Here is a 16,264-nt window from a genome sequence, read left to right on the forward strand (position 1 = left end):
CAAAGGCCAGTTTTTATTTTTTCAGTTTACGTGAGAGGTTCTTTGAAATGAAGGAAATTCTTTTCAGCAGAAATAAATGAGGCAATGTTTAGGGGAAGCTGGGTACAAAAGTCTGAGGTAGTTTGACCAAATTCTTTGACTCTATAATGAACTAATTTAAGCTGATTCAATCAGATAAAGGTTTTTACTGGACAATTAATGGAGTTTTGTGCTGTAAAGGAGCAGAAAACGTCCTGAAATCAGACTGAAAAAGTGGGACGAGAGAGTGAGAAGGGCTACAGTTTCTCATTTTACAGGACAGAAAATAAATCCTGAACCCTGTGTGAGAAGAGACTGAAGAAGGTGGAAGAAAGAGAGTGAGAGAGAGAGAGAGAGAAGGGGGATGAGGTTTCCTGCCAAAGAGCCTGGTGTGAACACGCTGTGATTGTGGGAACACTCTGCACAACAAGCTCGACAGAAACCAACACCGACCCAACAGGTAGTTCAACTGCTCATAAAACACACTGCTGCTTTTTAACACGCTGTTGTGACAGTGTTTACTCTGGTATCTGCACACACATTCATCAAGTATGAACACATTAGCACTGATATTCATGTTTACTGACATTTTCTTTTTTAAGATTAGAACTTTAATTTCAACAGTAAAAAACAAAATCCCCTCACTTTTAAGTTTTGCTCTATTTGATTATGAGAATATTTGTATCCTCATGAGTATAGAAATACAGAACATACACAGTGGTGTATCAGTGGTGGTCTGTTTCCTGAGCCTGGGGGTGTTTTCCTGTGTTCAGCTGAAAAACAAGTATATTTGTTTATGGTGTGCACATACATGCAGCTGCTCAAGCCCCTGCTTAAAAACACACATTATATCCCAGACGCTGCCCCGCTCATAAATCACCATTTAATCTTATACAGTCTGGATTTCTTAACGGCACAAAATGGTTATGATATGTCAGATTGTTAGTATTAAAATGATGATGATGTTGTTCAGGATTATGGATTAAAACCAATGAGTTAACAATTTCTCAACCACGTGATGTTTGGCTCCAGGAAATCAATTTAATGGCCTGCACTGTTTGGGAACAAAAAAATGTTACACTGCCAAAAAACACAGCAGTACTCTTGTTACTGCAGTGTATTTTGTAAAGTGACATTTTTTACATTGTCTTTTCATTTTTGTACTTCCCAGATAGACCTTCGACTCAAGTCAACTTTAAAGGCGTCGTTGTGCTCCAGCTTTGAGTGTGGCGACACCATATTTACCAGGGTATGTACATTCTGTTTTATATCACTGGGTGTATTAGACCACTGTTGGCAATGTGGGAAATCAATAAGCAAGACTGATCTATGGCAATCTTGGATTTGGATTCTTATGGTCAAAAAACCTCTTCGACATACTATACTATGATATTTTATGACATTTTTATGGTATACTATATTAAAGCCTTTTATTTACATACTATACTATGACTTTTAATGAAATGTTTATGGCACTATGATATTTTTATGACATTTGTATGGTATACTATACTATGACCTTTTATTTACATACTATACTATGACTTTTTTATGACATTTTGTGACATACTATACTATGATACTATACTAAGACCTTCAATATTTACATTTTCACTTGCAATGTTGCCTGTAAAACTTCAGTTTTTAACTTGTCTGGAATGACTTAAAAACCAGCTGTGATATTTCCTACCTTCTTACCAATAAAACGCCAGTAAAAATGAAAGATTACTTAATGACATTTTAACTAATTCAATAAGGGAATAGAGTTTCACCTGGTCATTTTAATTTGTGGAAAAAGCAGGAGGATGTATTTTAAATGATTTTGCCCGATGAATATTCAAGGCTCTCAGCTGATAACTTACCCAAAGTTATTAACAGTGGAGCTAAAAGTGGAATAAACTTATAAAAGCGTGATTACTAATATTACTGTGAGAGGTCATGAAGTCCTGATGGTGCAAAGCCGAGTCACTCCGGTGAAAGGATGATCTGAGTCTCTGATGTTGTGCCATAAGAGCCCATGAGAGTGTGTGCAGAATTTGAATGGAGTGTGGTTTTGTCTGTTGCTAAGAGGATTCTGCAGGGCTGTGAGGAATCTGCCATTTAGAGGCTGCCAGGCTCAGTTTGCGTCAGTTTGTGCAACCTGACTTTTTGTTCCACTTAATGCAGCCGCTCTCAAAGGTTTGATGACTGAATGACATTTTAGGGAGTCAGGTTATGATTGAGGTTCGCACACATAAAACAAAATATATGTCCCATCTGACTTCCATATAAAACTGCAGAGTTGTCCACCAATTTCCATGCAAGTAGTAGCTTTCTACAAGTTCTTGTTACTGTTTTGTCTTAAAAATGTCATGATACTATACTATATTTTTATGACATACTATACTATGACTTCTTTATGACATTTATTTACATAATTAAATTATCTAATAATATAATATTATATAATTAAATTAATTTTATTTATATAACAAATTATAACAGACGTTATCTCAAGACACTTCATATAGAGCAGGTCCCTGAGAATTTTTTTTCTTTACATACTATGACATTTTTATGGCATATTTTACTATATTTTTATGACATACTTTACTATGACTTTTTAGGGACATCCTGGACTGACATTTTTGCGACGTACCATACTATCACATTTTTTCACTTACTATACTATGACTTTTTTTGTGACTTTTGTGACATACTATGGTTTATCATGATATATTCTGAAATTTTTTGTGACATACTATGCAATATTTTTATGATATACTTTTTATGACCCGTTTGACATACATTACTGACTTTTTTTAACATACTATACTATGACGTTTTTATGTTTTTTTTTAAATACTATACAATGACTCGAGATATTAAACTATGACTTTTTTTCATATAAAAGACATAGCTTCAAGGTATTTATTGTCATATGCACACCAATTACAGAAAACCAGAACATTTTCAATAAAAATCTTCTCAGGCTCCCTTTACTTCTTTTTGGCATAGGCTGGGGTGATTGGGGTCCCTGATGATCCTGTTGGCCTTCTTCCTACACCGTTGGGTGTAGAGGTCCTCCAAGAATGGCAGCTCCGCCCAGGTGATGTGAGGATGTCAGAATACCCTCGATGGTGCACTTGCAGAAGTGTCCATGTTGGTCCTCCTGAAGCTGCAAGGAAGAAGAGCCGTTGTCGATAGTATGTCGAAAAAAAGTCATAAAAAGTCATAGTATAATATATCGAAAAAAAGTCATAGTATAGTATGTCAAAAAAAAAGTCATCGTATAGTATGTCGTAAAAAAGTTGAAAAAGAGTCATAGTATAGAATGTCGAAAAAAAATCATGAAAAAGTCATAGTACAGTATGTCGAAAAAAAGTCATAGTATAATATATCGAAAAAAAGTCATAGTATAGAATGTCGAAGAAAAATCATAAAAAAGTCATAGTATAATATCTTGAAAAAAAAGTCATAAAAAAGTCATAGTATAGTATTTTCGAAAAAAAAGTCATAGTATATCATGTCGAAAAAAGTCATAGTACAGTATGTCAAAAAAAAAAAAAAAAAGTCATGGTATAGTACGTAAAATAAAAAGTCATGGTACAGTGTGTCGAAAAAGTCATAAAAAATTCATAGTATATTTTGTCGAAAAAAGTCATAGTATGTCAAAAACAGTCATAAGAAAAACTCACCACAGAGACACCATCACCAAGACAGCGAGACAACGGCTCTTCTTCCTCGCAGGTTGAGCAGGATCAACATGGATTCCAGGACACTTCTGCACGTGCACCATCGAGGGTATCCTGACCGGCTGCATCACCGCCCTCACATCATCCGGACGGAGCTGCCATTCTTGGAGGACCTCTACACCCAACGGTGTAGGATGAAGTCCAACAGGATCATCAGGGATCCCAATCAACCCCAGCCTATGACACAAAATTAAAAAAATTAAACCCAATACATATCGAATCGGCACCCAAGTATCATGATAGTATTGAATTGGGAAATCGGTGTATCGTCCCAGCACTAACACACGCAATACGTTTTGGTGATAAACACTGACTGTAAACAGAACTATCTGTTGACAGACGAAGATCTTTTAGCTCCACCTGGTTACTGAAGGTTACACTACACCAAATGTCCTACTCTGAGAAATATTGTTAAGCTAAAAGTCAGCTTTCTTTTTTTTAATGTTTGTCCCCATCTCCCCACCCACCTCCTCCTCCCCACTACCTTGTAGTCCCAGGTCACGATCGCGGCAGGCTAATCCCAGATTAGCCTCCCAGTGGGGTGTCGGTTCAATCCCCTCTGATGTCTAGCCGAGCCGTGCCAGGCCACAAACCTGACTTGATCTAAAGCCCACGTTGGCTGCCCCTGCCTGCAGCGCTCCAAATGAAATTACAGCACAGGGCCTAAACCTCTGAACACATCAACTGTGACTATGTTTTATGTAACACTCACTCACACAACTGTACACGGGATTACAGTGGATTTCCAAGATGAAGCCCTGGCACCCTTTGTAAACTATGTGGCCAGATTGCGGTATTTTCCGAAAGTCATGACCTCTGAAAGGGGAAAGGGAAGCTTCTGAAAGGCTTTGGTAAAATGTTCTCACATTCAGACTGCACATGGATGCACAACAGTGGCCTGAAGTGACACTGTTCAAAATATCTATGAGTGAAAAAAACAAAAAACGCTCATGGCAGACACACATCTGTCCCAAATCAAAACCTTCAGAGAGAGATGGAGAGGAAGTGGTGAAACTGACAAAGAAGGTACCAAAATGGAAAAAATAACTCTTTAAAGTTTAAAATACCTTCAAAATAAAAGCCAGTGAACTGATGCTGTCTGTGTGCATGGATTCATACACACATGGTTGTGATATAAATGCAGAAAGACCCTGAGGATCACTTCGGACTGAGGCTGTTTTTATTTCCAACATTATTCATCTTCTCTGCTCTGATATATTCAAAAGGTCTGAGATTTAAACCGTCAGTCTTTCATAAATTCTAGTATCGCAGTCCAAATTTTTTATTCAAGGTTTTATACACATGGTAACGACATCAACAGAACCGCAAAGAAAACAGACGCACCGATGTGGGTTGTTCTCACTCACATTTCTCCTCCAGACGTCTCAAATTGAGTTCAGAATCTAACCATATTTAATACTTTTATAATCTTTCAGCTTTGTTTTTTTTAAATTGTTACAGTTTATATTAATTTTAGGGCTGTCAATCGATTAAAATAGTTAATCACAAATTAATCACACATCTTTTATCTGTTCAAAATGTACCTTAAAGGGAGATTTATCAAGTATTTAATACTCTTATCAACATGGGAGTGGGCAAATATGCTGCTTTATGCAAATATATGTATATATTTATTATTGGAAATCAATAAACAACACAAAACAATGACAAATATTGTCCAGAAACCCTCACAGGTACTGCATTTAGCATTAAAAATATGCTCAAATCATAACATGGCAAACTGAAGCCCAACAGGCAACAACAGCTGTCAGTGTGTCAGTGTGCTGACTTGACTATGACTTGCCTCAAACTGCATGTGATTATCATAAAGTGATAAGTCTGTAAAGGGGATACTCGTGGGTACCCATAGAACCCATTTACATTCACATATCTTGAGGTCAAAGGTCAAGGGACCCCTTTGAAAATGGCTATTCCAATTTTCTCTCACCAAAATTTAGCATAACATTGGAGCGTTATTTAGCCTCCTCGCGACAAGCTAGTATGTTATGGTTGGTACCAATGGATTCATCAGGTTTTCTAGTTTCATATGCTGCCAGTATCTTCACTCTAGAACTCTTTAAATGCGTTGAATGAGTTCAAATTGCGTCGATGCGTTAAAGAAATTAGTGGCGTTAAAACAATTTTTGAATGTTATTATCGCGTTAACTTCGACGGCCCTAATTCATTTGTTTTAGTTCATTTTCATGCTGTCATTTAGATCATGTCCTTAAATACTGGAGTGTTTGGTCATCTTGACTTCTCTCTTTGTCATTTGATGTGTTTTATTATATTACTGCTTGTCGTGAAGCTTTACAGTGCTGATTAGCTCAAAATAATTTGTAAAACACTGAATGGCCGAGGTAAATAAAGCACCTTGTTTTGGTGCTTTATTTAAAATGTCCACAACGATCATCATTACCGTCTTTACCATTTTTAAAAATCAAGATCTAAATATATTTGACTTCAGAACTTTGTATCATATTGTCAAAGTTTTGCTTGTTTACGTTGACATTGAATTTGCTTCACATACTGTAAGTGTACAAACTAGGAAAGCACTGACTTGGTTGCGATGTTGAGGGAAGCTCAGCAGGACAAGACGTTGTTTCAGCTCCACCCTAGTACTCGAAGAGGGATGTAGTCCTTGGAAAGCGGCCTTGGTGTCGCCAGCATTTCAACACGAGCACTCGCTGTGGCTTCCCTCGCTGCCTTAGAAACCTGAATTTAGAGATTCAGACATTTAGTTTTAGAACTGACAGCCATTTCAGAAAAAAAAATAAAGAAACTACTGGCCCCAAACTCATGTCTTAAAAGATGTTAATCATGTTGTACACTCAGCTGCTGTTCAAGCAAAGGATCTTTTGTCATTATACATTTTTCTGTACGTCATTATGTGATTCATCCATCAAAATAAGAGCCAGACTGCAAAAACCACAGATCATAGTCCTTATGATCTGTGGTTTTTGCCAATAAAAAAATCTGGCAATGGCGTGTAAGCAGAGGACGCATCGAACAGTAATTTGGCTGATGACAATGATTGGAAAATTCCATATATAATTGAAAGAACTACTCATCATGTGAAAACAGCTCTACAGTTTATGACAGAGAGCTGGATCAAACAGCTGGAACATATTTGATTGATGAGTGATGTCAAGCATGCAGCCGTACAGTGAGATCTGTTCTTGTTTTTGTTGAGATGTTTGTTTCATCCAAGACTATTTTTGAAAGAATGTACAAGACATTTTGAGTCCTCTGCTGTTTATTAAATTGGCATAAACTGCATCAATAAATAATTAAGTAGGTGCTCTTACAGTGCCGAGCTCGTTGCAGATGATGATCTGCTTCAGTCGGGGCCGTGACAGCTGGACAACTCGCTGAGAGATTCGAGCCGTCTTGGAAGCGAAGGACACGATGGACTCAGCACTCTGACGAACACAAGCAGACGAAGGAAACACCTTTGTGGTTATTATCTAGAAATATAATCATCAGCTGAAGAAAAAACTGGCCGAGGAAGGTCTAGATTTGTTATCATTGGCTGACGTTTACATCATGATATCAATATGTACTGTGATATAATACACTTTCTGGAAACTCAATGTGTAAGTTTATATGATTGAATGAAAAAACAAAAAACATCTGCACACTCAATCTGCGCAAAAATCTTTTTAATAGACAAGCTTTTCGAGACCTTCTTCAAAGTCTTTTCTTGAGCTTTCTCTGATCGCAAGCTTATTAAAATGATTTTTGCACAGACTTGAGCGTGCAGATGATTTTTTTTCCATTCAGTTTGATAGTCTATATCTCTAGCACCTCAGCTAAGTCTGATTCTATTTTTAATAATTGATTAAGATGTGCACTGGAGAGTGCCCCGATCAAGCCCCCTCAGTTTTTTTGCACCTCTTGATCACATTTGTTGTTGTTTATGTAATATCAATTTTTACCTTTTTTATATGCGTAAACAAATCTTAATCTGATACTGGGTGAGCTGTGTTTTTATCTCTATTTTTAATAAGTTTATATAATTAAAATGATCAGAAGAGAATGTCTTTTCAGCTAATACTGTGAATTAAATACCAGAAAATAAAGGTACTTTATTACATTAATGCAAAAATCCTGTAAACCAATATTGCAACAAAACAGTTCCCATTGATTATTGATAATTGGAGGAGAGAAGCTTCTTTTAACAATAACACAAAACAACAGGGTCAGAAATGTATTGCAACTATTGCAACTTGTCAGCCAACATTACCACTTAGCATTGCCTGTGGGTTTTTTTCTAAGTGTGTAAGTGCTGTAGGATCTTACCTCTCTGTCTCTTTGGAAGTCAGGATGGTCCTGTTTGGGGTTGGAGAGCTGCAGCAGTCGCGGTGTGATCACAACAGTCCTCATGCTGAGATCGACGTGCCAGATAGGACAGTTCTTCTCACACTGAGGGGTGTGAGGAGGCCTTTGGGACCAGCAGAAATACATTTTAATATACTACTAGAAATAAACATTTGAAGAGTCAAGTGGATTCTTATTGAGCTGTATGTGTCTAACAGATACATCAATGAGCTTTTCTTTTAAAATGTATTATATTATTATGACTTTTTCTTGTAAAATGATGTCTTTATCATAAAAATATCAGTTTTTCTCCACTAACAACTGTTTCTAGAAAATCTATGAGTGATTTAAGTACATCTGTGGTAAATATTCTAAACATAAAGGCCCACTTACTTATCCTGGAGCTTTCAACTGTGTCTCACAGAGGGTCAGAATAAAACAGTCGCTAAATACAGTTGAAAAACTCAGAGAATAGCTCCAGTAAGTGGACCTTACATTCAGAGTATTGACCACAGATGTGGCATCCTCGTGGCAGAGTGGTTAAGATGAACACCATGAAACTGAAACGTTCTTGGTTTGGTTCAAACTGGGGATCTTAACATGTCTCTGTCCCACTATCTACATAATAAAGATAATAAATAAACAAAATCTCAAGAAAATGTCATGAATCTCAACGCTTTACACGTTCTGACATTTATTTTTAAGAAAAACAAGACTTCAAGACAAGATGTCCCCAAACTAAATGCCTTTCTAAGCTGTATTTTTATGAGAAAATATTATATAACTGGTGCAATTTCTAAAATATCGGTTGATACTCTGTTGACCAAGGATGTGCCTCATCTGCTCCAAGTCCCAATCTCTCAATAAACAACATAATCAACACATAAAATACTTAATCATGCTAATAATGAATCATGAATCTTGACGATGAGACCAATCTAAAGATGTATTTTCATTAAAAATTACATAACTGACGCAATTTCTCAAATATCGGTTGAAACTCTCCGTAAAAAAGCAGTTGAAGTGATGACTATAACACCATTACCTTTAACAGAGGGCTGGTACTTCAGTATTTGAGTAGGTGACACATTTGTAAGGGCACATCTTATTAATGTTTCAAATGATTAGCAACTTTCACTACAGTAATCATTATACCAAGGTAAGCCCTTTTACTCCCCAGCAGCACATATGTGTAATTTTAGAAATAAAGGTATCTGATTTTTATCTGCCACATGCTGCTTTGTGTTTTGTCTGGTTTATTTATTTATTTATTTCGCTTTTTTGTGTTGTTTTTTTTGGAGCAACAAGATGAGAGGATTAAGTTTCAGCAGCTGGTGATGATTATTTTTTGGTGTAGGGCATTAAAAGAAGCAATCAATGTAATGTCTACTATCTAAATTACAAAAACAAATTTTGTGTATTGCATTCAGAATGTAAACCCTGTATAAGTCTATCTTCATGTCCTACAACATGTGCTGCTGTGTTCAGGATTTATAAAAAGACTTCCGCGGCTGTCTGCGAGTGTCCCGGGGGACGTGAACTTTGGACAATAAGCTCTATTGTCTCCGCTCCTCGCTCTCCCACAGTCTGACACTGAAATAACAGATGTCCAAACGCTGGCTTCCTCATACAGCGTGGAGACGTTGGTGTTGGAGCGGAGCCTCTGCTTCTCGTATTTAACTATATGATATATTATATTCTGCAGCGATCGTATTCTAGGCTTTGGTTCGTACGTGAACCCCGCCGAGGGAGAAGGAAAGCTTTGGAGTTTTGAAGTCACAAATCTGCCAAAAACCGATGACATGGAGATCTAGTGAAGAGCTGGAAGTGGAGATAATCTCAAAAACAGAAATCTCAAAGAGTTCGTCATGATCCCGTCGCACATACTGCATACATGTATTAACATTAAAGCAGTGATGAGCTGTTTGAAATGATGAATATGTTTCAAAATTGGTTTAAAAAAAATAAAATAGGTGTCTGTTTAAGTGATGATTTCTAAAGAAAAACCAATGCTTACTGAGCCCAAAGCTCAAATAATGTGCTTCTAAATAACCTTAAACATCAGAGCACTAATTGGACCTGAGCTTGTTTGGTTCAGCTCCACTTGTCCTCACTTTACTGGTTGTGTTTGATGTCTAATGAGGCTTTTACCTAATTTCCCGGGAGCCGCAGCGCCTGGGTAAGGGTGTTGACAAGCGGACAATGTGCTTGTACTGGGATGCCATGGAGGAAGTACGTTGGGTCTTCGCCGCCTCCTCCTCCTCCTTCCTGCAGGAAAATGGAGGCCATTACTACATCCATTGTATGTTGTGTGTCTGGGACAAAAGAATGTCTTGAGCCAGAAGGAAGGAGGAGGAGGGGAGACACAGAACAATAGATGAGTGTCAGTGCACAGCTGATGACGGAGATATGAGCGGAAAATCATCTGTACCCACAAACACATTTAAATTTTAAACACTTAGTCGAGACAGTGGGAGGACACACATGGTCAAATGCTCCCTGCTGGCAATTTAATTTGGACTCATTGTTCTGCTCTTGAAGCAAATTATGTAGTCAAACAGATCTTGTTTAAGGATTTAAGGAATGCATCGTCTTTGCAAAGTCATTCCTGGTTGATTGTTAAGGTTGAGGCTGGTGATATTCTATATTGTTCTTATTGTCAACAATTGAATTGATCCTAACAAGTATTGTCTTTGGTTTATTTTGATTCAATCCCACTGAAAATAGTCCCCCAAAAATGCAATATTTACTCTTGTTTGAGTCATGTTTGCTTAAAACTACAGCGTGCAACAGTTAGGAAATTACTAAGCTGGTTTTCAAATTGAAATAATATTTATTATTATTCACGCCTTCAGTAGGAACCGATGGTCTTGGTATGGCAGTGTATTAGGGCCATTGTAGGTAAAGAATTTTTTTTTTAAAAATTACAGGAAGGGGAGTAATATTCCAAGAAAAGAATATTCCAAGAAAAAAAAAGAAATCGGAATTTCCAAGACTAAAATTGTAAATTTACAAAAACAAAATTACGAGAAAAACTCAGAAATTCTCTGAGATTAAATTCACAAATTTACGAGAAAAATAACTAAAATATTCTCAGATTTGCAAAGTCATTAATTTACGAGAAAAAACATCCAATGGCCTTAATACGCCGTGAAAATCTTAAAATGATGTAAAACAGAGAAAAGGAGCATTATTCTAACATTTAAGAAGCTGGGACCAGCAAAGTGATTTTTTGCTTAATGAATGACTTTAAAAATTAATCAACTATCAAGATTGTTGTTGATTATGTTTTGTCGACTGGCATATCGATACATGGTGTAATTGTTTTGTCACTACAAGTCGATCGACAGAAAATTCATCTGCAAAACATTTTAACAATTGATTAATTGCTCAAGTTAAGCAAAAAAGTCAAACATTCACTGGTTCCAGCTTCTCTATTGTGAGGATTTTCTGCTTTTCTCTACTTTATAATCACTGCAAACTATGTATCTTTGGGTTTTACACTGTTGGATGCAATGAGCATTTTTCGCTATTTTATAAACCAAAAGAATTATAATAATAATTATTATAAAAATAATTAATCTGCAGATTAATCCATAATGAAAATGATCCGTAGTTGCAGCCTGATATTAAATGAAAGCACCAGCTGCCATACCCTACATTTCACCACACTATTGATACTGAGGTATCCGGCTACACCGGTAATATTGTGATATTTGATTTTGTGGACGAGGACCAGACAGTCTGCCAGATAATCAGATTAGAAATTAACAAAGTAGACTTCTTGACTGCAGACTGATGTGATTAGATGTGGAACAGCGGTGTATTTATCAGAAGTAACAGAATATACAGTATTTATCACAATCTAGATTTAGTATTCAGATAATCCAATATATATTCGTAGTGCATGTATTCAGCAGCCTAAATCAACACTGTGAATCAATGATGAACTTCCTGCTTCGACACAAACCAGCAGGTGATCGCTGTCATCTTAAATTACAGTAAATTACTATTATTTGTTCCGGGAGCTGCACTTCCTGTGTGGGCTTCTGATTGAATCACACTGTGCTTTTAATCTGACAGCTGAGGCGAGGGGGGAAACAACAAACACTATCAAAATAAAAGCCTCTGTATAGCTGCCGTCACAGCTTCTCGTCCACTAATTGATCCTGACGGCTCTCTGGGGGTGATCACTTCTGATCAGCTGGCATCAGTCCTGAACATCACTTTGCAGTTTCCTGAATCAACTCTGTGCCAAAGAGGGACTTTAAAAAGACATTACCGATTCAGCCTTGCAAACATTTTCTCAAATATGTCGATGCAGCTCAGCATAAAAGGCTTGTGTACAGTCGTCTGGAGCAAGAACACAAACAAACCCCTCTCATGCCTTTTTGATAAGAGTCATCAATAATGTTTGTGGTGCAGACAGGCTACAGTTACCTCCGGTGGTCCTCCCATGCTGAGAAGTCTCTTTTGTGCTTGGCTAGGTATTGGATTCTTGCACTTGGAACGGCTCCGAGCGCTGAAGCAGAGGCAGACCATATTGGCTCCTGGTTGCCCCAGACCAGCCTCTCACTGATCAATGAAAAGATGATAAAAGTTTCCAGGAAGGAGATGAGATTATGACAGTTGGTGTAGAAGCAGAATAAATATTTTCCAAGTGAAATAATGACACTTTCAATCAAATGTGACCACTGTTCATTTTCCTATTGTTTCGCCCTTTTAACAACACACACAAAGTGTGCCAGACATCTGTCTTTAATTATGTAGTTTAAAGAAACGGCACTCAAGGAAGGAAACGCTGACCACAGAGGCTGCTGGATTCTCGGAGTCAATTTCACACTAGATCGATGAGCAAACATGCAATTTCATATGATGTAACAGCTGGAACACGCTGCAACGCTGACAATGTTTACAGACCGAGAAGAATACAATGAACAGAGGGCCACTGTGATAAATCTTGTGGTATCAGAGAAGTTTGTTTTTACAATATGCAAGAAAGAATCCGATTATTAAAAGAGGAAAGAGGAAAAAAATTGTATGACTCAGCTACTCACCAAGGAGCCGTGGTCGAAACTGTTTTTGAGGTTTTGTGCAGCGCCAGCTCCGAGATTCTGCCAAGAAAACATAACATTCCCAAAAAACACAAATCAGCTTTAAATACGAGTGTAATTCAGAGACTTTGGGCCCAGGGGGAACATGCAATCACTCAGTGGGTTTCCCGTCTGTGTTGAGGGTTTTTCTTCTTTCTGGAAGAGCTGTGACATAAACTGGTCGGTTAAAGAAAGTTGGCTTCGAACTCTGAACCTCATCGTGGCCACTAATCAAAGTCAAAGACACAACTGTTAAGTTTATCCGTGAGTCGTACATCTTCATGACAGGTTTTTCATTTTGCGGGACTGACTGAAAGAGAAAAGTTTACTTAAACGTTTCCTATATTCCATCGATGAAGCCTCAGGAAGGTATATGGACATAGTAAGACTAAAAAAATATAGGCAACACTTCACTTTAACACCCCATATTCACCATTTTTGAGCAGTATATAAACATGACAAACTGTTTATAAGACATTACAATGTAGGTATATTAGCAGACATAAGGATATTGAAGTGTCTATTAATGTACAGTACTTTCAACAATTATAACTTCCCCTATGAAGACACATTTTATATAATTACAAGTAAGGGATAATGTACAGCGAGCCGGTCATTGTTGTGAAAGAAACCCCAACAGGGCGATGCGGTGGTCTCTCATCGCCCTGAAGGGGTTTCTTTCACAAGAATGACCCGCTAGCTGTACATTATCCCGCTTATTACACGGCTACTTACTTAAGAAATCAATAATTTGACACAAAAATGGTCCGCGAACTGCATCCATATCTGCTATTAAAAAATAACAGACCGTAGAAAGCCATGATTGACCAATCAGAATCGAGCATTCAACACAGCCGTGTAATAACTGTGTTATAATATAATGTCATTCATCATGTTTATATACTAACATCCAGTTATGGATGCTTCACAGGGGGAGTATAAGTTGACCATATATCTTATACATTTTTTGTTTCTAGTTCAACTGTTAATTAATTACTTATTACTAATAATTTCTGTTTTTGTTACCTGCCTAGTGACTATGGATGTAAATTAGTATTCTTGCTAACTCTAGCATGTTTACATCTTGTATTTTATACTGATGTTCATTAATGGGCTCTGTCCCCATCAAATAAAAAAAGAAATGAAATGAAATAAATGAAATTTTAACTGTAACCCATAATTTTAATTAGCTATTAACCATTTCCAAGACAGAAATAAGGCAAAACTTGAGGGGGAAATTCACATTGACTTACAGCAACACAGAGACAGACTTAAGAGAAGCAGAAAATCAACTGTTTGAATGAAATAGATACAAAATAAAACAAGGAAATTAGAGAGATGACATTAAAAAACTATGTCATATATACAGTACATTGCAATATGTGGTACCCAACTCCTTATCCATTATTACAGTCAACTACTTCAACAGTTTATTTCCTATTTTTGGCTAACTATAAGTGTGTAGAGTTATACATATGATAAACTACTATGGAATATATATAGAAATTATAAATAAACAAATAAATGAGCAGACAAACACACTGGCAGTTATTCAAGGTTACTTATAATTAGCCATTATTATCTTATAACAAACTGATCCAGATTTGTAAACTTTTTGTAGCTGCATCTTAAAAAAGTAAGAAATTCATAAAAATGAAGTTACTTCACCTGTCTGATGGACCGAAGCTGGACTGAATCCCTGCAAGAAACAACAAGAAAAGAAATTAGACTGAAAATACAAGACTATAAAATATTTGAAGACATAACAAGTTAGTAGATTTACCTCGTTTTCCAGTCATCATCTCAATTTGCAGTAGGCTGGATGTGTCGGCTTGCTGCCTGTTGATGGTGTGACACTAATCTCCTGCTGTTGCTATGGAGCCAGCAGTCCTTAGCAACCACCATCACACCTGAGGACTCCTTGAAACTGGAGTCTGCACACTCAATGCCACCTTACCGTCTCAAGACTTCCGTTAAAAGGAAAGTGATACGTGATCAGCGGTGACGGCGGCTGCTGTATTAAAAGTGCTCTGATGGCCTGACGACAGAGTAAATGTCAGGAGCAATGTTTGAATAAGGCTTCTTCCTCACATGTCAGTCTGTATCCTCAGATAAGCTGTTATTAGTTTTATACTCATAAGCAAGACTGTATGTGGAAGGTCACACAAGGTTACAATAAAACACACCAATAAATTTAGTGGAAACAATTTATTAAATTGTGAAAAAACTGTATATAAGACAATCAAACTGTTCACACAATACTGTTTGTTGAGATGTTTTGGTATTGGAAAAAAAACGCTCTGAAAATGTGGATGAAATTTTAAGAAAATGTGCTCTTTGAAACATGTAAATTCCTAAAAAAATGGTACACATGAAGGCTTTGCACTCATCAACAACATAATTCCCCTTCATCCCAAAGTTAAGAGTGGCTTATTAAACATATATCACCGAATAAAACAGTATTAAGACAACAAAACAAGCAGCTGAGCGCATCTCTCTGAACAAGCAAAAACACAACGCTAATCCAAAAGACGTCTAGAAAGACAAAGAAATCTGGTTTATATTTCCGTTATCGGAGTTATTTTTTAAGATAAAGTAAATTCCCTCTTTTAAGATAGACTTAACACTTATCAAAGTATTTAACAATGAACTTGTGTCATAAAAGCAATAATGTTTTAAAGCTGTAATCTGTAAAATGACGATAAAACAGCTGATTATTGAAAGGAAATATCCACTCTACCTGCTCCGTTCAACAACTCCGTTTATTTTTCAGTTTAAATATTAATGACACATCAGAGAGCTTGTCAACGGGAAAACAAGTTTAATGTCTTCTTTTTATTAAAGCTGTAAGAGTCAAGTTTGCATGTTGGCGGCCCCACATGGCTGAAAGAGCTCACTGTTTGAAAAATGATAATTTAAAAGCTCATAAATCATGTCTTGTCTTGTCATGTACCATCACAGCAGACTTAAGTTTTGTGTTTCTTCATCAGAAGGGATGGGGAGCCTCACTTTGTACTCTCGTATTTGATATGAAAATGCTGCACGGTACAGCTTTAAGTCTTTATGTCGAGGTATTGAATATTCTGTGGATCGTGACAA

The 16,264-nt window shown here is 36.9% G+C and overlaps 1 protein-coding gene across 2 annotated transcripts; it reads right to left on the minus strand.

The window, feature by feature from the left end:
• Positions 1-6,288: 6,288 nt before the first annotated feature.
• spmap2l (sperm microtubule associated protein 2 like) lies at positions 6,289-15,037 on the minus strand. Of its 2 annotated transcripts, XM_074649045.1 has the most exons (8): positions 14,949-15,037; positions 14,834-14,864; positions 13,130-13,186; positions 12,513-12,647; positions 10,224-10,340; positions 8,055-8,196; positions 7,061-7,174; positions 6,289-6,467 (listed from the first exon to the last, which is right to left on the minus strand). In XM_074649045.1, exons 1-8 carry the CDS (start codon positions 14,965-14,967, stop codon positions 6,357-6,359), a joined length of 726 nt encoding a protein of 241 aa, XP_074505146.1. In that variant the 5' UTR covers positions 14,968-15,037; the 3' UTR covers positions 6,289-6,356. The 2 variants fall into 2 exon arrangements, with proteins under 2 accessions (XP_074505146.1, XP_074505147.1); XM_074649046.1 differs by lacking the exons at positions 13,130-13,186; positions 14,834-14,864; positions 14,949-15,037 and having other exon boundaries at positions 10,224-10,336; positions 12,513-12,642.
• Between the last annotated feature and the right edge of the window lie 1,227 nt (positions 15,038-16,264).

The sequence above is a fragment of the Sebastes fasciatus genome, chromosome 10 (assembly GCF_043250625.1).
Source record: "Sebastes fasciatus isolate fSebFas1 chromosome 10, fSebFas1.pri, whole genome shotgun sequence".
Taxonomy (NCBI): Eukaryota; Metazoa; Chordata; class Actinopteri; order Perciformes; family Sebastidae; genus Sebastes; species Sebastes fasciatus.